This window comes from Schistocerca piceifrons, chromosome X, assembly GCF_021461385.2.
Source record: "Schistocerca piceifrons isolate TAMUIC-IGC-003096 chromosome X, iqSchPice1.1, whole genome shotgun sequence".
Taxonomy (NCBI): Eukaryota; Metazoa; Arthropoda; class Insecta; order Orthoptera; family Acrididae; genus Schistocerca; species Schistocerca piceifrons.
The window spans coordinates 210,369,961-210,397,437 of NC_060149.1; the positions used below are offsets into that span (position 1 = coordinate 210,369,961).

At 37.9% G+C, this 27,477-nt stretch overlaps 1 protein-coding gene across 1 annotated transcript in view; it reads left to right on the top strand.

The window, feature by feature from the left end:
- The window catches only part of LOC124723106 (collagen alpha-1(XI) chain-like), a 543,500-nt gene that overhangs the window by 338,562 nt on the left and 177,461 nt on the right, over positions 1-27,477 (top strand). Inside the window, exons 5-9 of the mRNA XM_047248286.1 lie at positions 3,452-3,679; positions 7,912-8,139; positions 11,584-11,658; positions 15,975-16,085; positions 24,246-24,381. Of these exons, the coding sequence (XP_047104242.1) occupies positions 3,452-3,679; positions 7,912-8,139; positions 11,584-11,658; positions 15,975-16,085; positions 24,246-24,381 (778 nt within the window). The remainder of the gene's footprint in view (positions 1-3,451; positions 3,680-7,911; positions 8,140-11,583; positions 11,659-15,974; positions 16,086-24,245; positions 24,382-27,477) is intronic.

Here is a 27,477-nt window from a genome sequence, read left to right on the forward strand (position 1 = left end):
TAAATAACAAGGAACAACATTTGTAGGCCAAATACTTTGTTTAAACATTGAAATTGTAAGAAAGCACAACTCTGTGTGTGAGTGACGTAACAAGAATATCGTAAATGACTTACCTTACATCAGACGACTGAAAATCAGAAAAGTTCTTCGAAAAAGAAATTACAGAACGATCTTCCACTGTGAAACTCGTTGACAGCAACGATGGTGTATGTGAGAACTATACATATGGTAGCACACATTATCCTGGCCCCTAGACTTGACCACTGTTTCTATATTTCGATACAGTGTATCGATACGTGGAACTGTTTCAGTGTTTCGGAAGGTGTTTCATTCCGCCCCTGTCTCGGATATCCGGACTAGATTCGATCTCGAGCCAGACACATAAACTGTTTCGTTGTTTCAAAATAAGGCTGTTTCAGTACACCTGTGCTTGGAACGGACTGATTGTATCGAAACAGTGATGTTTCATTCCGCTCTGTGTCGTACGAGATTCGGGCTCGGCACAGGTACTGAAACACAACATACCAATTCGTGAAACACTTTCAAGAGTGTCGAAATCGTTTTGACAAGCAATAGCATGAAGCTTAAGATATCCGAAAATAAAGCTTCGTTTCTAGATGACTGTCCTATTCCGAAATGCCGTAACATTTGCTTCATAAACATTAACCAAACAATAAAACAACGCATACTATTCACATTCACAATAATAAATATGTGAAAATCATTCAGTTAAATTACACTTTTTTTTATAAAATACGTTTCTCTGTTCAAGTACAGTAATCATATTAAGAAACGCAAGTAAGCCTAGAACATTTTGAATAAAAAAAAGGCGTAGAGTGACAGTTATTATACATATACATAAATTTAATGTAGGTATAATTGCAAGCAATCTGTTTGACATATCACTGATAGTGTAATGGTGAACGGGAAGGGCTGGGAAGCATGGTGAATTTATAGTAACGGTTCGAAACACCTTGAAAGACAAAATTTTTTCTGTTATATTTTGTTATTTATTCGAATTATTTGGCATTATTTGTGAGTCTATAGTCACTGTGCCTATTATCCTCAATGGTTCCCTTTGTGTGCATGGGAATTAGCAGGATGGGTATATTCCCATACTAGCGGAATGTGGGAATCCCAGTACCATATCCGTTGTTTCTGCAGTTCGCTCCCACCTCCAGTTCCGTTCGTTGTGGTTCTTCTGTCTTCAGCTATGGCTGTCCTCAGCCAATTGAAAAGTATGAAAGTCACACGACACGAAAGCAGCGCATTTGCTGCATGAAATACGAAACTGCCAAGAGGCCTAAGTGATAGTTTCATACTTTCTGCGATATGATTAGCGCTCTCGCACCTCATTTGTGTTTATATGGACATACCTATACAGTAGACATTCAAGATGATAAAATGTCTAGGTATATTAGATTACAAAACACAAACTGTTTCACTGTTTAGAAACAGCGTATCGAAACATTACATTGTACTGTTTCATTTGTTTCGAAACAGCAACGTGTTTCAGTTTGCCCATCTCTACTGGCCCCACTGTGCTCGGTGGAAGTCGGCTGCCTTCGTACCGTTCTGGAATATTAACTTTTGTTGCCAACATTAAAACTACACGATACACTATTGTGTAGCGTAATAATAAGTAACTGGTGTGAATATAGTGTTGATCTGCGTGCGGTGTTGAGCGTAGTGGTTGTTAATATTGCTTACACCAATGACCGAAGAGGCTGTATCTGATCCTTCTGGCGTCTCGGCATACACTTCCGAGTCACTTGTGCATCGCATTAACCGATTACACATTTGTTTCTCTTATAAGGTGTAAGCAGGCTGCTCTTATTCCCATGAAGTAATGAGTGCTGTCGAAAAGGGATCTCAGATCGATTCCACATTCCTCGACTTCCAGAAGGCTTTTGATACCGTTCCTCACAAGCGACTATTAATCAAATTGCGTGCATATGGAGTATCGTCTCATTTGTGTGACTGGATTCGTGATTTCCTCTCGGAGAGGTCACAGTTCGTACTGACAGACGGTAAATAATCGAGCAGAACAGAAGTGATATCTGGCGTTCCGCAAGGTAGTGTCATAGGCCCTCTGCTGTTCCTGATTTACATAAATGATCTAGGTGATAATCTGAGCAGCCCCCTTAGATTGTTTGCAGATGATGCTGTAATTTACCGTCTAGTAAAATCATCAGACGATCAATTCCATTTACGAAATGATCTAGAAAGAATTTCTGTATGGTGCGAAAAGTGGTAATTGGCACTAAACAAAGGAAAGTGCGAGGTCATCCACGTGGATACTAAAAGAAATCCGATAAATTTTGGGTATACGATAAATCGCACAAATCTAAGGGCTGTCAATTCGACTAAATACCTAGAAATTACGATTACGAGCAACTTAAATTGGAAAGACCACATAGATAATATTGTGGGGAAGGCGAAACAAAGACTGCACTTTGTTGGGAGAACACTTAGAAGATATGACAAATCCACTAAAGAGACAGCCTACATTATACTTGTCCGTCCTCTGCTGGAATACTGCTGCGCGGTGTGGGACCCTTACCAGGTAGGATTGACGGAGGACATCGAAAAAGTGCAAAGAAGGACAGCCCGTTACGTGTTATCGCGCAATAGGGGTGAGGGTGTCACTGATATGGTACGCCAGTTGGGGTGGCAGTCACTGAAACAAAGGCGGTTTTCTTTGCAGCGAGATCTATTTACAAAATTGCAATCACCAACTTTCTCTTCCGAATGCGAAAATATTTTGTTGACATCCACCTACGTAGGGAGAAATGATCATCATAATAAAATAAGAGAAATCAGAGCTCGAACGGAAAGATTTAGGTGTTCCTTTTTCCCACGCGCCATTCGAGAGTGGAATGGCAGAGAAGTAATATGAAACTGGTTCGATGATCCCTCTGCCAGGCACTTAAGTGTGCATTGCAGAGTAACGATGTAGATGTGGAAGATGGTGGGGTTTGTCTCAGCAGCCACAGTGCTACGAGGCGATTGCATACATCCGTTCCCAGCGTCATCCGCTCAGGAGCGAGGCAAAAGTGTAGTAGTATGATCACTTCTCAGCAGGCAGCAGCAATGTTCAGCGAAAAAAAAATGTAATGGATACTTTAACAACCCTGGCTGCCTTGCCCCACTTTCCCCTACTTAAAAACGTCTTACCAATAATGCGTCGTCGCGCTTGGTAAGTGAAAGCACGAATGTCTGCCGTCATTTGTGACATACCTTCTGCTCTTAGTGTTAGTTGCAGTGCTGGTAGCTTTTCGCTTTGTATCTTAGCAAATATTTTTCGTCTTGCAACCTAAACGCAGTTTGCTACATTATCTCGAAAGACTAGTTTTACCTCGTGATTGCTGTCCTTTAAGTCTTTGGTACTACGCCTTGTATCATCTTAGGAGAGAAAAGTACGGTGTGTGACTCGTGTCCTGGTGTGCAGGGGGACGTGGAGCTGCTGGCCATAGCACCAGTGCCGGACGAGGCGTACGAACTGTGCCGCGACCACTCCGTGGACTGCGAAGAATCTCGGTACAGCGCTCTGGAGGGCAACGCTGATGATGACGGCGACGGCGACAGCGAAGGCGACTCAGACGCGGAAGGGGAGGGGGACGCTGACTTCAACGATGCTGGCGAGGATCAGACAACCATCCCACCCTCGCCCCCATACGTGAGTATCAACAGAGCTAAATGCCGAAAATAACCATTAATAGTTCTATATACTTATATGGCTATGGTGTCTGTCCATTGATGATCTGCAGCCGTCTAGAACGAAATTAGAATTGTATTAATACCTTCAGCTGCCAACGGGCGTTGATATATATCATTGGGGACAGGTGAAAATTCGTGCCCCGACCGGGACTCGAACCCGGGATCTCCTGATCACATGGCAGACGATCTATCCATCTGAGCCACCAAGGGCACAGAGGACAGCACGACTGCAGGGACTATCTCGTGCACGCTTCCCGCGAGACCCACATTCTCTCCTTGTATGTCCACACACTACATTCGTAGTGTCCCACCCCAACACACTCATTACTCGTGGAAGACATTCTTACCAAGTCCCGTAAGAGTTCGAGGAATATGTGTGCATCCCCACAGAAGAAGGAGGTCATGGCCGGTGTTGCCAGAACTATGTACTTAAATGGATATAGTGTCTGTCCTTTCAGACATGTCCAAATGAACAGACACAATACCCATATAAGTATATAGTTCTGGCAACACCGGCCATGACCTTCTTCTTCTGTGCAGATGCACACATATTCCTCGAACTCTTACAGGACCTGATAAGAATGTCTTCCACGAGTATTGAGTGTGTTGGGGTGGGACACTACGAATGTAGCGTGTGGACATACAAGGAGAGAATGTGGGTCTCTCGGGAGGCGTGCGCAAGATAGTTCCTGCAGTCACGCTATTCTCTGTGCCCTCGGTGGCCCAGATGGATAGAGCATCTGCCATGTAAGCAGGAGATCCCGGGTTCGAGTCCCAGTCGGGGTACACATTCTCACCTGCCTCGTTGATATATGTCGACGCCTGTTGGCAGCTGAAGGTATTAATAAAATTTTAATTAATAGTTCTTGTGTACGATCATCCTGTAAATAAATTCTTTTAATCTCTGATAAGCAATGTTAAAGGACTTGGAAGAGCAGTTGAACGGAATGGACAGTGTCTTTAAAGGAGGATATAAGATGAACATCAACAAAAGCAAAACGAGGATAATGGAATGCAGTCGAATTAAGTCGGGTGACGCTGAGGTAATTAGATTACGAAATGAGACACTTAAAGTAGTAAATGAGTTTTGCTATTTGGGAGCAAAATAACTGATGATGGTCGAAGTAGAGAGGATATAAAATTTAGACTGGCAATGGCAAGGAAAGTGTTTCTGAAGAAGGGAAATTTGTTAACATCGAGTATAGATTTAAATATCAGGAAGTCGTTTCTGAATGTATTTTTTATGGAGTGTAGCCATGTATGGAAGTGAAACATGGACGATAAATAGTTTAGACAAGATGAGAATAGAAGCTTTCGAAATGTGGTGCTACAAAAGAATACTGAAGATTAGATGGGTAGATCACATAACTAATGAGGAGGCATTGAATAGTATTTGGGGGGAAGAGAAATTTGTGGCACAACTTGACTAGAAGAAGGGATCGGTTGGTACGACATGTTCTGAGGCATGAAGGCATCACCAATTTAGTATTGAAGGTCAGCGAGGAGGGTAAAAATCATAGAGAGACACCAAGAGATGACTACACTAAGCAGATTCAGAAGGATGCAGGATGCATTAGGTACTGGGAGATGAAGAAACTTGCACAGGACAGAGTAGCATGGAGAGCAACATCAAATCAGTCTCTGGACTCAAGACCACAACAACAACAAGCAATGTTCAAGAATTTTTGCTACATGTGAGCCAATGTTCATGTAATTTCTTGAAAAATGGTCCTTTCTGCTACATCTCACTGGTAATGAGGATCTTCATCAAATTACTGTGGAATTCATCTATCAATAACTTCATGTGGTCTGAAGAATATGAATGGAATTGTAAAGTTTGTCAGTAGGTCTCTAGTACAAAAACCTGAAAGGCTATGGGACTGATATTGTGTACAATGGGCATCCCCATGCAACCATGGGCAGTATATGTCAGCTGAGGGTTAGTTTGTCTGATTGAAAAGGTATGGCATAAGTAACAAGGCAAACAAGTAAGTTCATAAGGCAACATTACAAACGGCACTTTAGTAATATGAGTCTTCAAAGTAAACTGTAGTGCATCAGAATGAGAACACTGGAGCAGTTTTCAACAAACCTACTACCAGAGAGGTGTTATGCATCATGGATGAATTTGCTGGTAAAATTCTAAATTATAATAAGCACCAAGGGGTTTAGAACATTTACCAGTACATATGTTTTGACAAGCTTGCTGTTACCTTTTAAACGAAAATATGTATGAGATTTTTTGAGTTATTCCATGCCCATGACAGATCTGTGGAAGGTACACTAGTATAGCATTTTTCTTTGTAAATGTTCATTGTGCATTCTTGTTTTCTAGCATGTTCTATATCTTGGAGGATATCCTCATAATGGATCTATTGGAACAAAAAGTTAATCGTCTAGGAGTTCTCATTCCGAGAAGAGTCAGGCAACATATTATTTCCTCCTACGTACCTGATGAAATGACCATGTAGACAGAATCAGAGCATTTCAAACTCAAATGGATGCTTACTGATAGTAGTAGTATTAGTAGTAGTAGAAGCTTTATTCATCTGTTGATCTCTTTTTAAAAGGAGTTAGAACATGTCAAAGTATTTACAAATTTAGATCAATTTAAAATAAGCTAATTCATATACACATATATTTACAGACTTCTAGTTGAGACAATCATTAGATTTACACCTGGTATACAATACATTTTTTTACAAATAATGTATTAAATAATGTAATGCCACACTCTTCATTCATATCTCACTATCAGTCACTGCACACACTATACACACATTGTTTCATAACACTTCACTCACTACACACACACACACACACACACACACACACACACACACACACACACAATATAGTTGGGGTGTAATCTCTGGCCTATTTTCTATACTGCAACTTCCCATTTGCTATCCTGAAAAACTGAGTAAGCATCCCTGTGTAATGTGTGAGATGTTGAGCTCAGAAAGAGGAAGAGGTGTTAGTATTGTGCTATGTATAGCTTGGGAGTATATATTTCTAGAAAGGAAAAAAGAAGGAAAAAAACATAAAGTGAAGGTGTTATGTGGAATACTGGATATTTTATAACCATTATTATTATTATTATTTATTTGTATAACAAACCTCTACTCTGTTTTAGCTAAGTAATCTTTCAATGTATAAAATGTATTGCATAACAGGTACTTTTTAGCTGCCGTTTTAAATAAGTGTATTTTTACAATTTCCTTAATCATTGTGAATGGAAAGGAAAGATGAGCAATGATAGTGGTGCCGAAAGTACCTTCTCCCAAATTCTGTAAGTTGACTTGTGGGGTGTAGATGTAGCCATAGCAAGCTTCCTCAGTGACAGACTATGAATGCTAGCAGACTCATAGCACCAGTGGCACTGTTGAACACTTTGCTGTTTCCTGGCACTTTCACAGACTTGTCAATAAGGTTCCACTTGGACTCAGTGGACTGTACACTAATAGGCAGCACATAATTTTTGTTTATAACATGGAAGGCAAAACTTTCCTTTTTATGCAAAAACTCTGACATAAAAGAGAACTTACTTTCAATGATCACCAACACCAATTGCTAGATGCTGAACTCTACGTCTCTTCCTGGAAATGAAAAGAAGCCTTTATTTGTTACTAATACTTTGCACTAGTTGTTCTGGAAATTTAATCAACCAATAAAAACTGAAATCACATTACACCTACTGGATAAAACCAATCAATGGTGATGGCATTTTAGAGCCTCACAGCAATATCAGATGTCATATAATGAGGGGAACAGTGGGATAACTACAAAGCTTGAAACAAACATGACACACACCAGATCTCAAGCTGACAGAGTACAGCTAATGTATTCAGAGCATATTTTCAACATGGAAAGACTTCATCACAGAGGCAGATTCAATTTCTTTAAGTGTAATCTGGAACAGTGAAATGGAAGTGTGTTACTGAAAAGTATCTCATTGGTTGTAAATTTTAGCATTAAAATCTACTATTTGTTTGCAATATAAATTCCTTTAAATCAAGTTATTACTTGATGTTTCACTATGAAGTCTAACATTTCATGTTCAATAACCTGACAGAATTTGTGAGTGATTCAAACTTCTTAACCTAGTTTTATTTGTTCGACATACCACTTGTTATCATGCTGTAGACCTTTTTTATGTAGATCTTGCACATGTTTAATTGTCTGTCTCAGTCTGAAGGATCCGGAGAAGAAAACTGGTCAGGAGTAGACTATGATGCACAAACAAGCTACAGTGGCTACGGTACCGTCATTCCTGTGCGTGGCCCACCAGGGCCGAGGGGATACATGGGACCACCTGGGCCCCCAGGACCACCAGGCCCCAAGGGCCAGCCTGGAAGAGATGGACTAGGAGGAACAAATGGCATTCCAGGGCCTCCAGGACATGTATTCCTAATTCCTGTGAGTTATGCGCCACATATGTTCTTAAATAACTTTGACTTTCGTGGGTCTTGCCATATTAATCTGCTAGGATAAAGGATAATTTTGGCATAAAAATTTTTTTTAAGACTTCTTACTAGGGAATATCCTATGCAGATTTTTAATATGGTGACCAGCTTCACTCTTAGTAATAACCATAGTTTTTTAAAAAAATCTGCAAAATAATCCAGTGAGATGTTAATAAAATGTACACTGAAACCATACTATAAATTACTGTGATTCATGTATCTGTTTTGTAGTAACCTGTTGCACTATGTCTTTAGTCATAGAAAAAAGGGGTTTTTGGATGTCTGAAAGCAGAGGAAGTTAGTCTGGAAAATATGGGACACTAATAAGGGGTCAACTATAGTTTGCTTCCAAAAACACTGAATACCTCCAGTAAATGGAACAGTGGTAGAAAATGAAGAAAGAGGTGGTCCCAGAAGCTAATAAATAAAATGAAACAAGCCACTAAGAAAATGATAACCCAAAAGATTGGAATAACTTACAAAGCAAGGAAGGTAAGCACTATCATCAGAGACTGTAAAATTGCATTGTATCCATCCTATTTCACAGGTCTCAAATCATTATATATTAAACACATCAACAGAAAAAGCAATTTAAACAAAACAGGGAATTATAGAAAGGAGACAAAGGAACTGATGATGAGGAATCAAAGTGGAAATTTTGGAAATAACACAAAAAATGAATAGAAGATATAAATCTGAATTTTCTTAAGAAATACTACTAAATATTGAAATTCTTAGAATCACTTGTACTTTTGCTCAGATTTTAAAAGTACACTATGATGTGCTTTATTCAGAAACTGGCTCCTTTTATCTTTTGGGTGCTTGAGACATCAGTCATTTTGTGCTTTAAATGTCAGAGAGATAGACATTATAGTAAATGTAAAATATTTGTTGCAAAATAGTCTAGCTGAATCTGTAAAAAAGTGTTTTCAAAAACAGAGAAGTCAATAAAATTTTCTAATCACTGTGACACTGGATAACACCTCATAAGAAGAGCAGGTGATAAGGAACTGTTGTGCAAGAGTAAGCAAATAGAAGATGAAGCACTGTAACAACTCCTTCACATATGTCACTGTCAAAGGACTTCATGATGGAAATGATGATAGCAGGGCAAGAGAAGCTTGATGTAGATGAAGTAGGTTATTCAGTAATGAGGTGAAATTTTGAAAGAAGACTGAATAGTAAGTTTTCAAACAAGCTGGCAGAAGACAGTCACATACCTTCAGAATTACTAAAATTAGTAGGAGGTAAAGACACCTGTCATCTGATGTCAAAATCTATGAAACAGAATAATCATTATCTGATTTCCAGAGGACCAGTATCATTATATTACCAAAGAATGCATTACCAGGTACATGTGAAAACATTTGGATCTCACACTTCTAAATTTCTTATTAGTATAATATGCAAAAGAATTGAAAGGAAAAATGAAGAGGCACTGCACAAATATCACTTTGGTTTCAGAAAAGAAACAGACACCATAGCAACAATTTTAAAATATTCAGAAATGCTGATTAGTGGCAGGAATAAATAAAAAGCATGATACCTCCATGGGATTTGTAAAGTTGCAGAGAACTGTCAACACTGTGACATAACCCAAACTCCACCAAGAAACTTTCCAGAAAGTGTGTGATACAATGCCCCACTGAAGGCTGTTAATGAAGGTATGAGCATATGGAATAGGTTACCTAACGAAGGCACGAGCATATGGAATAGGTTACCAGGTATGTGAGTGGCTTGAAGATGTCGTAAGCAATAGAATCCAGTATGTTATCCTCGATGGTAAATGTTCATCAAAGACAAGGGTATCCTCAGATGTGCTCCAGGGAAGTGTGAGAGGATCATGGTTATTCTATAGTTACATACATAAATGATCTAACAGATAGGGTGAGTAGCAATTGGGCAGCTGTTTGCTGATGTCATCATTTAGTGTCTGTAGGAGGATACAAGATGGCTTAGATAGAATTTCTAGTTGATTTGATGATTGGCAGCTAGCTCTAAATGTAGAAAATTGTAAGTTAATGTAGATAAGTAGAAAAAACAACCCTGGAATTTTTGAACACAGCATTAATTGTGTGCTATTTGACTCAGTCAGAGTAATTAAATATCAAGGCATTATGCCTCAAGGTAACATGAAATGGATTGATCATGTAAGGATTGTGTGCTAAGTGATGCATTGACTTGCTCGGTGATTGTAGTGGGGAATGCAAATGATTGATTTCAGTTTATTGAAAGAATTTTAGGAAGGAGTGGTTCATATGTAAAAGATACCACTTATAGAACACTTGTTCAAAGCAATTCAGAGGCAAGCTGCTAGATTTGTTACCAGTGTGTTCAGTCAACAAGCAAGTATTACAGAAATGCTTTGAGAACTCAAATGGGAAACGCTGGAGGAAACACGATGTTTTTTTGAGGGAAGCTATTGACAAAATTTAGAGAACTGGTATTTGAAATTGAATGCAGAGTGATCCTACTACTGCGATTGTTCATTTCAAGTGAGAACCATGAACATAAGGCAAAGGAAATTACGGGTCATATGGAGGCATATAGACAGTCATTTTCCCCTCACTCTGTTTGCGAGTGGAATAGGAAGGGAAATGACAGGTAGTGGTACAACATACCCTCTGTCATGCACAGTTCCATAGATTGCAAAGTATGTCCGTAGATGCAGATATGCACAGCTACTGTATAAGTCAAGATTTAAGACATCCTAAAAAAAAGAAGGAAATGTGCACTGTATTAACATTATCAGTTAAGTAATACATTCATTTTACTAATGTTTTGCTGTGACTCCATGTTGTGGTTACTCTAAAATACTTTAGTACCACTTACTTTCTTATAAATGCCATTTTGCAGATAATACTCGTTATAAATTTCCAGTAATTCTGCAAACAATTTATAAGATATCCAAAATTGTGTATCACTGATAATGTCATATAGTTTTACAGCTATGGTAACATACATGTTGTAGTGCTAAGTAACATGAAACAAGACTAAGACATTAGGTTTATATCTGGAAGAACTGTGGTTTGTTTATCAACTCAAATACTTTTTTTTTTTTTTTAAGCACATGTCACCGAAAAGCCAACCAGAAAAATTATGTCTGTGTTACCTCTGACTAATCAAATATAACTGGAGCATTAATTGTAGACTCTGTCTATATGATCAACTGTTAACTTGTTGAATAGCTGTGGTGAGTCAATTGCAAGTAGCATCATCAAAAGTAGTTATCATCAGTCTCTTATATTCATAAAGTTGGGAGTTTTTCCCTAATTGGTAAAAAGCTGCTTGTGTTCTTGTTATGGACTGATTATATTTTCTTCAGTTCCCTCCAAATATTTTTCAAGATATATTACAGGAAGTAATTTTTTCAAATTAGTATTTCATTTTCTTGTAGATGAACATTCAAGGTAATGAAAAGGGTCCAGATCACCAAGCAGAGCAGTTTCGACAAATGTTATCACAACATATGGTAAGTATTTACAATTTTGCTATCAGGAACCTTACTGTTGTGAAACTATAAAACAAAGTAACATTGTGAGCTCTCTGAACAACAATATGCATTGCAAATAATTATATCCGTTTCAATGTAGGGACTGACTACCACAGTTCTTACCTCATTTAACAAAATGTACACTGATTTTTAATTGATTTTCTGAAGTAATTGTATTCCCTACTTACAATAAAATGTGAGATTTCTTTGTGACTTTTCTCTGTGAAATTACATATCACTGACAGACAGACTGAAGTGAGATCATTACAGCCTAATATGATGAAAATTTAAAAACATTATTAATTTTCAGAAACAATTAACAGTTCTTTATTTCTATTACTACATATGCATTGTGTATGTTGACAACTTTTTGTCTTTAAACACACTGTATAAACTTAAGTTTCTATATGTCCATATTTTTAGAGATGGTTCGGGACTTGGCTGTTTGATACAGGATGTCCAACTAAACACCTCTCAGCTGTCTAGTTTCCAACCTTATTTTATTTGGCAACCAGTTTCAGTGTTTTACTACACCATCTTCAGGCCCCTGACCAATGTGTAGGAAGATTCTATCTCGGTTGTGATCAAAACAGGGGCCATCAATACTGATATTAGTAGAGTTTTGCTATAGCAATCACTTCAACCACCATCTGCCGATGGCTATAGCAAAACTCTACTAATACCATTATTGCTGGTCCCTGTTTTGATCACAACCAAGGTAGAATCTACCTACACATCAGTCAGGGGCCTGAAGATGGCATAGTAAAATGGTGAAACTGGTTGTCAGATAAAATAGGCTTAGAAACTAGATGGCTTAAATGTGTGTAATTTGACATTCTGTATAAACTTAGTGTCAGTCATTAACAAGGTAAGTCATGTAAAATAGTTACAAAGAACCTGGTTTTCTTTTTATATCATTATCATCTCTGTGGCTAAACAAGCTCCTTCTTAAGTAGTACCAGTATGTATCATACATAGCTCACACATACTGTTAGAAGTTTCATCAATGGCATGTAATCCATGATACGTATCCAATCGTGCTTTATAGGTTGCTGAAGATACGAAAGAAATGCAATGTAAACTCCTGGAAATTGAAATAAGAACACCGTGAATTCATTGTCCCAGGAAGGGGAAACTTTATTGACACATTCCTGGGGTCAGATACATCACATGATCACACTGACAGAACCACAGGCACATAGACACAGGCAACAGAGCATGCACAATGTCGGCACTAGTACAGTGTATATCCACCTTTCGCAGCAATGCAGGCTGCTATTCTCCCATGGAGACGATCGTAGAGATGCTGGATGTAGTCCTGTGGAACGGCTTGCCATGCCATTTCCACCTGGCGCCTCAGTTGGACCAGCGTTCGTGCTGGACGTGCAGACCGCGTGAGACAACGCTTCATCCAGTCCCAAACATGCTCAATGGGGGACAGATCCGGAGATCTTGCTAGCCAGGGTAGTTGACTTACACCTTCTAGAGCACGTTGGGTGGCACGGGATACATGCGGACGTGCATTGCCCTGTTGGAACAGCAAGTTCCCTTGCCGGTCTAGGAATGGTAGAACGATGGGTTCGATGACGGTTTGGATGTACCGTGCACTATTCAGTGTCCCCTCGACGATCACCAGTGGTGTACGGCCAGTGTAGGAGATCGCTCCCCACACCATGATGCTGGGTGTTGGCCCTGTGTGCCTCGGTCGTATGCAGTCCTGATTGTGGCGCTCACCTGCACGGTGCCAAACACGCATACGACCATCATTGGCACCAAGGCAGAAGCGACTCTCATCGCTGAAGACGACACGTCTCCATTCGTCCCTCCATTCACGCCTGTCGTGACACCACTGGAGGCGGGCTGCACGATGTTGGGGCGTGAGCGGAAGACGGCCTAACGGTGTGCGGGACCGCAGCCCAGCTTCATGGAGACGGTTGCGAATGGTCCTCGCCGATACCCCAGGAGCAACAGTGTCCCTAATTTGCTGGGAAGTGGCGGTGTGGTCCCCTACGGCACTGCGTAGGATCCTACGGTCTTGGCGTGCATCCGTGCGTTGCTGTGGTTCGGTCCCAGGTCGACGGGCACGTGCACCTTCCGCCGACCACTGGCGACAACATCGATGTACTGTGGAGACCTCACGCCCCACGTGTTGAGCAATTCGGCGGTACGTCCACCCGGCCTCCCGCATGCCCACTATATGCCCTCGCTCAAAGTCCGTCAACTGCACATACGGTTCACGTCCACGCTGTCGCGGCATGCTACCAGTGTTAAAGACTGCGATGGAGCTCCGTATGCCACGGCAAACTGGCTGACACTGACGGCGGCGGTGCACAAATGCTGCGCAGCTAGCGCCATTCGACGGCCAACACCGCGGTTCCTGGTGTGTCCGCTGTGCCGTGCGTGTGATCATTGCTTGTACAGCCCTCTCGCAGTGTCCGGAGCAAGTATGGTGGGTCTGACACACCGGTGTCAATGTGTTCTTTTTTCCATTTCCAGGAGTGTATATAACAGACACTTAAAATGTAAATAATTTAGGAATAAAGAAGACCACTCACTGAATAACAGAAGCTTTGAGTCATCAACAGGCACACACAAAAGAGAAAGATAACTTACTATCTTTCAGAGTCTGTCCTTTCTTGAGCAAGAGTAGAAATACACACACATGCATGCATACATGCATGCACATACACCTCTGTGCCCCTACATAGTGGCAGCTGGATGCACAGTGTCATGACTGCGTTTCAGCAGGTGAACTGGGGTTGGGGTTGTGGTGGATGAGATGGGTTTGTGGTGGGTTGGGTAGGTAGAGGAGGGGAGAAGTGAGAGGCAGGAAGACAGGTTGGGGTGAGTAGTAGCTAGCAGCTCGGAGGGAAGCAGCACTATATATGGGTGCCGGTGTGTGTGTTTGTGTGTGTGTGTGGGGGGGGGGGGGGGGGGCTTATGTGTGTGCTATAGCTCAAGAAGGGAGTAATTCGAAATGGTAGCAAGTTTTCTTTCTCCTTTGTTTGTGCCTGTCTGACTCAATACTTCTGCTATTCAGTGAGTGGTCACCTTCACTCCTAAATCCTTTACTTCTACCAGAACTTTCCTCCTTCATTTGCAGTCACTCAAAATCTCTTTATTTAGTCACAAAAATGATAACCAAATCAAAAGAAAATCACAGCTGATTTCAGTGACCGAGTAACTTTCAGTTGATACCTGAGTTACACATACATAATTTAGTTTTCAGCTTCAAGCATTGCAGTATAACCACATTAAACATTTGAGTGAGTGTTGTAACTGACAACTGTGCTCTAGATATTGACAACAAACTGATTTTAATGTTCTAATATGACCAGGTATCTGCTGACAATAATGACAAATCATTGCTTCATCATGAAATATAATAAAAGTGAAAGGAAGTCAAAACTATACAAAAGTGTGAAATGTATAAAAACTATTTTGAACCCCAAGAGAAAGAAGACAATGAAAGCAGACAGGAACCCAATGCTACATTTGCAACAGCCAGCTGCAGACAAACAGTTTACAGCACATTATTCACATTTCATTTGTTTTGTTTGAATATAATCACGCTATTTTCTATGTTATTGTCTATATTTACTAAGTAACAATTTCAGAAATCAACCTGCATTTTTCACAGTCAATTTGTGCCATCTTTTTGGTCTTCCATTCTTCTGAAATTAAAAAAGTTAAGGTGATAACTATAAAGTACCAACAAAACACTGAGTTTGTATTAATAATCATTATGTTAGGCCTTTCCTGTATGAATAGTAACTGCTGGCTAAAAAGTTTGTTCAGATATTTTTTTTAATATTTGCTTGAATTATATCTGCTGAACAGTTTGAGTTAAACCCACAGCTTAAAGTCACAGTTGCCAGATCAAAATCTGTTGCATATATGTTTTCAGTAAAATATTTAGTAGCTTAAGTACACAAACATATATTTATTCAATTTTGATTATAACATTTTTTCCTCAGAATTGCTGTTCTGAACATATTAGGCATAACCATACGTATTTCCTTCAGGCACAATATTGAGCAAAGCACAAAAAAATTTACATAGATACAATGGACAGAAATCTGTACTTAAAATGACAAAGTATTTAATTCCACAAATACACTGTAGTTTTTTTAAGAACAAAGAGAAGAGGATAGTTCAGTTTCATTAAATGTCTGGAGTATTATATTTCATTTAATTGACTGCTAAAAAGAAAATGGACCTTCAAAACATATACACTACACCTCAAGAATAACCATTCTACAAACCAAATGATCTGTGCCTTTTCATCTTTTCAGATGGCTATGAGAGGATCTGAAGGTCCAATGGGATTAACAGGCATTCCAGGACCTGAAGGTCCTGTTGGTCCAGAAGGACAGAAGGGAGAACCTGGGGACATTGGAGAACCGGTGAGGTTACAAAAACATATAAACAATATATTTTGCATATTTGTGCATTATTTATTTACCATTTATTACAAGTCTGTGTCATTCACTAGCTGTGGCTGACTAGGCTGCATCAAAAGCTTTGAAACTGGTATATTACTATATAAATAACACATAGTATTACAAAAAATTTGAACAGATTAATCCTTTTAAGATAGATAAGTTTAATGCACTGTCGACAGTTTACTCCTCTGACAGATTTACTAGTTTTGGAGAAAATTCTGTAAATTCGGTCACCTTCTTCACAGTCAAAAAACGTGAATGGAGTATAGTGTATGTATTTTTATGTTTGTAGAAATTTTGTTTTGAACCTCTCCAGTGGCAGGATCTGCACTTCCACTAGTAGTGATCTGAACACTTTCAGTGCAATTTTCTGGACAATTGACAGATTGGTACATTTATGCTCTCTTTTTTGCACGTGTTGTAGTCATGTATCTCATGCCTCTTGCTGAAGAACTTTAGATTTTCCTTAACATCAAGAAGACACAACAATGCTTAATGACTATAAATAGTTATTGTTCCCATTGTTGTGAATAATGGCCTACAGTGTTCCTGCCTCCTGCTTGATGTTATGATCATTATTGCTTTTATTTTTAGTAGTAATACTTCCATGCAGTCTGTAGAGTGACCTTTATTGAGGAATCTAAAAAGTTTAACTCCTCCATGTATTTACATTTATGAACTGTTTGTTTTTATCTGTACCACTCCAGAATTATTTACAGAAAACCATTTTCAACAAATGTATGACACAAGAAACAATGACAGTTTCATGTTTCCATCTCATAAATTAAAACTCTACTCCCAAACTACTCATTACATTACTACGAAAATTTATAATAAATTAAAAATGAAAAACTTCCACAGTATTGAACTATGTTTACTGAAGATAAGATTATGTGCCATTCTAGTGCAAAAATGTTATTATTCACTCATGGAATTTATAATGAGGATGGAGATTTCTCTGTAGAGTAATAAACAAATGTGTAGTGATTTTTGTACATTAAGGTTGTTTTTGTTCTTTGTGCCACACATCATATATATATCTGGCACATTATCTATCTTGATGAGTCTCCCGTACTTTAAATAAATAATTTATGTATGTACATCATGAGATAATAAGATTGTGATTCCGATTCTGACCCTATAGTAACAGGCCAGAGCCAGTATGGCTGTGAAACAATGGGTAATACGCTATTAGGAGATACTGGTCAGGTATTACATGTTTCTGTTTTCTTAGGACATATGTGACACCTGACAGTTTATCACACACATGTGCAGTGTGTTCTTGCCAAGTGAGATTGCTGTCTATCATGAACCCCAGAAGTCTACAACCCCTGCACAGTTTAGGCACCCTTTATCACTGAGGCTGCATACCAATTTTTGTGTTTTTTCTTCATTGGCTTTCATTTTGCTTGTAACAGATCATTTTTTTGTCACATCAAACAAAGCATCTGCTTCTTCTTGAGCCCTGCTGGCATTGATGCCCTTTCAGTACAGTGTTGTTACCTGAAAATTGCAAGAACTGTTCATGAGAGCTTGAGTCGTTTCCAAAAACTAGAAACAGGAGCGCGTCCATTTCCAATCCCTGTGGCACGCTGTATTCTAACTTGTGTTCACACAGTAGTGCTCCTTGACTAATATGATCTGCCCTTCTGTTTTCCCAATAAGATCTGAGGGTTGCCAGAACAGTTGGTGTCAAATTATTTTTCCAGTCAATGGTCTTCCCTTCCCTGAAATTCTTTCTTGTTATCCAGGATAATATTATTGTTCTTCCTTTCTTTGTCTCCATTTACTACTGTGTGTTTAGGTGGTTTCTTTCTGGTTTTATACTGAAGTAAATAGTAGTTATGTGCAATTAAATTAGTTAAAGGGGTTGTCAAGACAAAAATTAAAATATGAAGTCAAAAATTAAAATAAAGATTACAATATTCAGATTATATTTATTTTATTGACAAAATTTTGTTTGTACACTTTATCATTTATTTTTGTATATTACAACATTCTCCAAGGGATTTCTTCCACTCTTTTAATGGTCCTGCATCTACTATCATTCTCTTCAATCTTAAGTCACTGATATCTTGTCAGACTATTGATACTGACAGGATGACATTTACAGTAAGAGGCTTGGAACTCACCTGGCTACTTACATCTATAAGCATTTAAAATCTGCTAAAAAATTTAAAAATCATAATAAATAACATTATAACAGATTTGGTTCATGTTACAAGGGATGACAGACTTCACATATAACTGGACAAGTTTCTGTTAGCTACTTCAAAATATCACCTTTACAATCATTAAACCCTCATTAAAGTTTGCACAATTCCAAAACTATGAAATAAAACATGACAAACTGCATTGTAACATGTCTTTTGATGCAAAAACTTCATATTTCATGACTCTTCCAACATAGATGGGGCAACACATCTTGCTCTCCATTGCAACATTTCTCCCATTAAGGCACCTGTGCATTAAATGGTAACAGTTTAGAGGGAATGCACAAATATTGATGAAGCATTGGATTCATTCCTAACCTACTTAATTATTTGTAACATGAAATATGGTTAAAACTGCAAATTAGGTCACACATGCTGGAGGTAAATTCCTTCTTATACGTTGAACAGTACTTACAAAGCAACTACAAAAAATAGGTCTTATTTGTGTGCTTGGGTTTTAAGTTTCCATCTTAATTTCTGTATTTTGAACATAAAACGGCTGGTCCCAGCGGAGGTTTGAGTCCTCCCTCGGGCATGGGTGTGTATGTGTTTGTCCTTAGGCTAATTTAGGTTAAGAAGTGTGTAAGCTTAGGGGCTGATGACCTTAGCAGTTAAGTCCCATAAGATTTCACACACATTTGAACTTTTTTTTTTAACATAAAAAAATTAGTTAATCCACATATGCTCTGTATCAAGATTTTGAACAAAATAAAATAACTTACTGTAAATAGAAAAACTGGGGCTACTAATCTATTAGGGTAATATTGACAATATTGAGTTTCATAGTTTTCAAAACTTATAAAGTATCATGTAAAAACAAAAATATATTTTAATATAGCAATACAAGTTGTATCAGGTGAACTAGAAGTATGCTAGTGTTCATCATAACACATTATTTATCCATGTTGCCCATTCATAAACACAATCATAGAATGCATCACCTGAGTGATTAGAAGACATGGTATTGACACAGTGTTTAAAATGACAAAAAAGTTGCATGAATTATTGAAGACCATAATGGATCTATGCTCTTTGCTTGCAACAGCAACAGAATACAAAATCCCCTGCACATGTGGGCAAGTGTGGATAGGAAATATTAAAAGAAGCATCAACATCTGACTTGAAGACCAACAGCCACTATCATCTGGACAACACAAATCAGTAACTAGTTGTAGATAAAGCACTGGGACTGCAGACCTGCCAAACACAAGTCTCCAGTATCATAGCTTTACCAAGATCAAATGATTACTATTGTTGGATGTACAGAAAAGCTACACAAATACAAAATCAATTTTAAACAGAAAAGAAAAAAGACTGAAACTAGACAAGTCATGAAGCTTAGAGCTAAATAAAGCAAACAGCAACAAATTGTCTGTCGTACAAGATTCATAACACGCATTTGCATCACTATATCATCTTTGGCAGTGGATGGATGATGTAAAACGCAGCTGTTGTGCAGTTGCATTTAATTTGTTGCTTTCATTTTATAAGGTGCATTTTATGACTGTCATTTTACTACATTTTGGTACTTTTTATAACTCTCCTGAGTATTGGTTTTGTACTTTCCAAATTATCTATCAAACTGAGATGTTATAACACAACACCTGTTTTAGAAAATCTGCAGAGGAAATGTTTTTGAGCACATGATTTTCTTATACCAGTAGTGATGCAGATGTTTCTGTAGGTTATTTTAACTTTCTGAGTTTAAGTGAAAAATCTGTATCAAAATATTGTTTACATTTTAACTATGTCCATGGATGTTGTAAATTTTCCAAATGCGCTACCTGGATTGTAAATGTGCTCCTATGATTCTTCATTTAAATTATGTCTAAATGCCTTGAGTTCCACTTTTGTAGATTGATGCTTTGTTATTGTGTAAGTTATCACTCCTATCTTAAGTACCGGTACTAATGATTCATACTGATTCTGATAGGTAGTATTTATTAAGTGATCTATAGTTGACTTTGTACAAGAAATTTCTCATGTAGGGTAACATACTGTGATTTCTCAGTTCTCAGACAATAATAGATTCATTACCTTATTTCTTGCACTATGTGCAATTTTGAGGCCTTGAAGGAAGATTTTTGTGCCTTCATCAGGATACTTCTATGGGCATACCACAGTTATTTAGAATGCTTATATTTCTATAGCTGATGTTCCAAAATCTTTCACTTTGTTTAATAACTAATGGTTTAGACCAATATTACTTTATACTAAAGATGAAGCTTCCATCACAGTGAAGTTGTTGTTTGAAAGTTTAGAGTGTAATTCATACTTTTCTATATTTACTGTAAGTAATTTATTTTTTCTAAATTACTATTCCTGCGGATCTAGGACTGCACAGAGTGCAAAACATATGAGACCATTCCTAAGTTATATATACATTTCTTGACATTTTTTACACAGCTCACTTTAACAAAAAGCAATATTATGCTGTATTTTATTACCCTACACATTTTAAAAATATGATGTTCACTGGTGCTACAGTTTTACTTTTATAGATACTCCCTTACTGTATAGGTACTTGACCAAGTAATCCTCCATGGTTGATTTGAAATTATTTCTCTCAGTTTTTGTTTTTGTGGATTTTGGTAATGCAGCATATCAACCTTGTGGCCAGCATGGGAAAACATTGCAGAGTGTACATTGCTATCTGTGGTGATTGCACACCCCATTAAGAACCACACCCTGCTTTTTTAATTTCCAGAGGATTATAAAAATCATAGTGGTGTCAGAGTAATTATTGTCTTTGATTAAAAGTGTTGTCTCTGTTTGTGTCAGTGCCTATTTCAAATGGTTCAAATGGCTCTGAGCACTATGGGACTTAACAGCTGAGGTCATCAGTCCCCTAGAACTTAGAACTACTTAAACCTAACTAACCTAAGGACATCACACACATCCATGCCCAAGGCAGCATTCAGACCTGCGACCGTAGCAATCACACGGTTCCACACTGAAGCGCCTAGAACTGCTCGGCCACTGGTATAGGCATGCATAGTCAAATACAGAGATATGTAAACAGTCATAATATAGTGCTGCAGTTGGCAACATCTGTATAAGACAACAATGTCTGGCACAGTTTTTAGATTCATTGCTGCTGCTACAATGGCAGTTATCAAAATTGAAGTGAGTTTGAAGGTGGTGTTATCGTCGGCACATGAACGATGGGATGCTGCATCTCTGAGGTAGTGATGAAGTGGGTATTTTCCCGTATGATATGGGACCCCAATTTGTCTAGATACGACTCTTATAGGTGATGTGTACATAATCATCCTGTCTTATCACTTGCATCCATTCATACCCGTTGTGCATTTTGATGGACTTGAGCAATTCCAGCACAACAATGTGACACACCACATGTCCAGAATTGCTACAGAGGGGCTCCAGGAACACACTTCTGAGTTTAATCATTTCCATAGGCCACCAAACTCCCCAGACATGAACGTTATTGAGCATATCTGGGATGCCTTGCAACATGCTGTTCGGAAGAGATCTCCACCTCCTTGTAGTCTTAAGGATTTAAGGACAGCCTTGCAGGATTCATGTTGTCAGTTCCATTCAACACTATTTCAGATATTAGTTGAGTCCATGGCATGTAGTGATGTGGCACTTGTGGGTGCCCGCAGGGAGCCCACATAATATTATGCAGGTGTACCAGTTTCCTTGGCTCTTCGGTGTATATAGATTTTGATGTTAATTCCTACATCAGAGTATTTTGTGATCTGAAGAGGGCAGTAGCCAAAACAAGTAACTGTGAATTGTAAAATTTTTGTGATCAAGACAACCTTTACAAATAAAGTGCTATAACATGATCGCAGACTCATTTACAGACGTTTTTTCATCCGTTCATTAACTTTTGCACACCAGTGTACTTCCCTGCATGATGATCTTTGGTCTACCCCTTCCATTAGTCCATTAATATGTTGCTGTCATCTAAATGATTTCAGACTTGCTCCTCATTTTCCCCAAAATACAACACCATATTTCAATACCAAGTGAACATAAGCAAAATATATGGCCCTGAGATTATCATATAATATGTAGTTTCTTAGTATTTGTACTGGGTGTTTCAAAATGAATATCCGGATTTTAAGGCTTTGTAACATTTATTACATTCAACTTACAATAACAAATAATACATCAAATGAGAGAGCAGCTCAAACAGTTTTCCTTACAAGTGTTCAATGTGAGCACCATTCACCACACAGGTGCACATTGAGTTGATAGGCAAGGTCTTCCCAAATCTTGATTTGTGTGTCTGAAGTAATTATTGCAACAACTGCTTCAATCCTATTTCTTAAGTCAGGTAGATCAGCTGGTAGAGGAGGTACATACAAACGATCCTTTATGTTTGGTTATACCGGTACTATATATTTCAGTTCACCCTGGCTCTGTTAGACCATGATACAACAGCCATTACCTGGGGTGAAGTGATGCAAGGGTTTTTTTAAAAAAAAATAATAAGTAAAGAAAATAAGAAAATTAAATAGAATTATATGGACAGATACTCCTAACATAGATCTAATCAGCCATTTGTATAAATAGATTTTTTAAAAAAATTATATGTGTTAATACGTTTTTAATTTACAAACTGTATCACTTTACCCCATATTACGGCATCCATTCCCCCAAGAAATTATGTACTCTCTGTTTTTCTGATTGTTTATTCACCTATTTCAGTATGAGGATTAGCTTGTGTCCTATTCCAGGTGGTGATAATGACCATTGTTACAGTCGTTTTCCAGATATATTATCAAACTATTTGAATCAAAGTACTCTACTACATTCATTACTATATTCTTTGCGACAGCCTTATATTGCTTCCAAACACTTCTTTGGCAATTCCTGTAATTAAGATGTTGGTGTTGTCTGCAAATTGATATAGTTTTCTGTTACTACTGTTTGTATCTAAATAATGTACACATAGTAACAATGGGATTGAAATCAATATAGAACCATGGGGAACTCCATGTCTGATCACTAATAAATCTGACTGATGGTTGCTAAATGTACCAGTTACAACATGAGTTATCTCTACAAGCTGTTTCCTTTCATGGCTTCATGATTTAATCCATCCAACATATCCAACAACTCCTGCAGAAATTTTGATGTTTTTCCAGCATCATTTCCATGAACAAATAACAAACTAGTCAATTTTCCCAAACTGCTCATCTAGTATAGATAACCACACACATTTGTATGTACATATCAAATATCTATTTACTACAGAATTAGGCAGAGAATTGATGTCAATTTAAACTTTGTCCAAATACAACATTCATCATAAGACTTCACCAGTCATAAGAAACATCATTTTTCATACTTACCTGCCCCATGTTCTTCACCTCATCAATTAAAAGAAATTTAAGTTTCATTTCACTGTTATTTATCATCAATGCAGCAGTCGTAGGAAAAAAATTTGCCATGAAAGGCATTAATTAACCACCATGAAGAAATGCGTCTACGTAGAACTAACATTAGTGGCCATACAATAGAGTCATTGGCAACAGTTCATCGTGCTGTGTTGCCTTGTTCCATTTCTTCCTTGCCTTCCTCTCCCACCCCCCCCCCCCTTCTTCCCCTACCATTATTCACTGTGAGCTGGCCAGATGCTCACTGCTAAGGTGTGAGCATGAGCCAGCTCATACCAGCAGACTGGTGAACAAGCCTAAATTGCACTATGTACAGGATCATATAAACAAATTTAGTGTTCTAAGAACTCATCTCTCTGTGGAATGAGAAGCACATTTGATAGTCATAATACCTATAAAACCTATTTCTATCTTAAACTGAACAACAGGACTGATTTTCAGAAATTATATGTAGATTCAGATGCACATAGCCTGATGTTTTATGTAAACTACTGAAATAGATGATAGATAATCACCTCCACATCATTTCATTTTAGGGTCCACGCGGTCTGCGGGGAATGATGGGGCTACCAGGGAGAGAGGGAAGAAGAGGAAGGCCAGGCAGGGATGGAGAACGTGGTATCACAGGACCAATGGGCATGAAGGGTGAACAAGGGATACAAGGGCAACCAGGTGAGTAATCCATCTTTCAAACAATCTCAACCCACAAGACATAATTCAAAAATATTCTTTTGAAATACACTACGCATTGAAACAAGTGAGAGTTGCAGCATAATAGTAAGCTAACATTCACATTCTTTTGAAAATTGCATAGTTCTGCATAGCTAGTACTAATATCTTGTTGATGGAGTGGAAGGAATGTTGCTCTTTAAGATAGTTGAATTTCTATGCATTTCCCTCACAAACATATTTTCTTCCATTCTGGTTGTTGGGGATTGACCACATTTCTTAATGTATGCCACAGACCCAATAAATCTGTTACAGTCTTTCAAGTTATTTACATATCAAGTTAAGTCCTTTCCACAATAGATTATCAGACTGCACAATATGATATCAAAGGAGTACTTTCATACAACGTTTTGTAGCGGCTAAAAGTGGATGCGCAATAAATACCAACATTTTAATGAACTCAGTGGATACTCTTTCATGAATTTGTTTTGAAAAATTATAGTCACTACTCAGTTCTCATGCGCTTTGTTTACTGTAGGTGACCAAATGTCATAGAAGCTGATAATTTGTATAGGTAAGACAGCACTATTCATTTATCAAATTACTCATATGTTTTTACATAATACTGTAAAGTATGATACAGGAAAGGTAAATGCTTGCAAGACACATTAAGACTGCATGTCTTATTACTCCTGTTACAACCGATGACCCCAGCAGTTTGGTCCCTTAGGAATTCACACACATACTCCTGTTACAGTGGGCAATGCAAATATCAAGTTCTTTCAAATATTACAGAAGTGTGATGCATTTAATTTAAATGATATTTATTAACGCACCTGGTTGATCATCTAAAGCAACTTTGGTGACTTACATGAAGCTCATTATTGCTACAGACACATGTAAAAACACACACACACACACACACACACACACACACTCACTCACTCACACTCACACTCTTTCTTGTTGTCAGGTTATTTTACTGCAGTGTCAGTAGAAGGTAGCTCCCTCCTTTTCTCTCTTACTTCCCTTCCTCTCTCTCTCTCTCTCTCTCTCTCTCTCTCTCTCTCTCTCTCTCTCTCTCTCTCTCTCTTTTCTCTCTTACTTCCCTTCCTCTCTCTCTCTCTCTCTCTCTCTCTCTCTCTCTCTGTGTGTGTGTGTGTGTGTGTGTGTGTGTGTGTCACACTGAGATGTTACTGACTTCAGTTCTTTTGTTACTTGGCTTACTGTGTACTTATAAGTGATCTTGGGCTGGTAGAAGCCTTTTATAATACATGGAAAATAGCTTCATAACAGATCTAAGAGTTTCGTATGATTTTGAATCATCGAGCTTAACAAAATTTCAGAAAAATCATGTCTCTTTTTTTTTTAAAATCAATTGTGCTATCATAATACATTCTTTTCTTCTGTTGGCCTTAAGAATGGCAAGCAGTATAATTAATATTCAAGTTACACTTTGTAATTGGATTCATCTGTTAGTCAATATGCTTGAATTAACAGTAACTCCATACCTCAAATTTCTCTAAGCACTTTTATTATACTTTCCTTTCTACTGTCCCAGTCCTTTATGTAAGTTTTATATTTTCTCTAAGTAGCTTTTGACACTGGGTGCTCTTGTAGTAGGAACCACCCTGGTATATGCCTGAAGTAATTTAGAGCAAAATCAGTATGGCTGGATGAGGATATGGATTTCCACACTCCTGAATACAAGGCCAGTTTGTCAAAAGTGGAACATCATTCAGTTTATTCCCAGAGTAATCACTCCTGATATTCTTATGGCCCTTATCTGTAGTTTAAAAAACTCTTAGCCTTTGGTAAGAGTCCATAAATATCCATAGCTACAAGATCTATTTGTCGCGTTGATGTGATATTTTGCATGAACCCTGTGCACGTCTGATTACTGACTTTAACTCTTTGGTACCTATCACAAGTTGAGAATTTTTTCCTTACCTCCTGCCCCCCCCCCCCCCCCCCCATGCCCTCTTCCTTCTCCCCCCTCCCCTCTGGCAATAGTATACAAAGTATCCACACAATGGTCAGTTTGTGATGTCATGTGATCACTGCCCAAGATTGTGGAGTTGCACAAATGGAACTTGTAGAGGGAAGACTTGACACTGCATTTTTCATTTAGCAATAGGTCCACAATTTGTCAAATTTCAGTCCTCCTTTTTCTGTGGCCTCTATCTACATCCTAGTGTAGTCATTATAGATCTTGCTAAAACCACTGTGTCAGAGAAATAAATTTGACCTTGCCATGTGATGGCCATTGTACTTATGTTTGGAACAATAATTTGGCATCAACCTCTTTGTATGACAATTTTTTTAACTTGTGTTTGTTGTACTACCCCAATGTGGTTCAGTTGACAGTACTTGAGTGTTGTAATTTACCCCTCCCTTCTTTGTTGTTGTTACTGTCCACTATGGTAAAGTCTTTTCAAAAAAATTGAGAGAAGTAAGGTTTACAATAAACTTGTTACTTATCTTTTCTCACACAGTTGGCTCCAATTTTTCATGTCTAGGGGTCTGATTCTTGAAGCTGAAATTCTCACTGTTCAGTTGATCAAAATAATTTTGAAGAATATTGCAGAATCTTTGTTTTTTACAATAATTTATTGTCTCTCATTTTACTATATTGCACTGTCTTTTGAATTTTCACATTAACAAAGCTGAAATTACATTCTTCATCCAAAATACAAAAATATGTCTGATCACATCAGAGGCAGACTTACTACTCCCTCACTCTATGGTAATAACAATGTTCCAAAGGACTTATGATTTTTCTTGACAAATTAATTTCTGTTAGTTTAGATTATTATTTTATAAGTGAATCTAGAAATAAACATAATAAACAATACTCAATTGTATAATTAGTAATAGAAATTTTAAGTGTACCAAATATTTCATAATTTCAAATGTTTCTAAAAAAGAAAAAAAAAATTTTAACTGTACATTAAGAGCTAGTACATGTCAATTGTAACAATGAAAATAAAGTAATTCCTTTTCATAAATTTTGGCAATATAACATATTGTGTATAAAATTGTATGAAATTTTTCAGAAGAACAGCTGAGATAATATAGACCTGTCCAAAATTCAAAAAA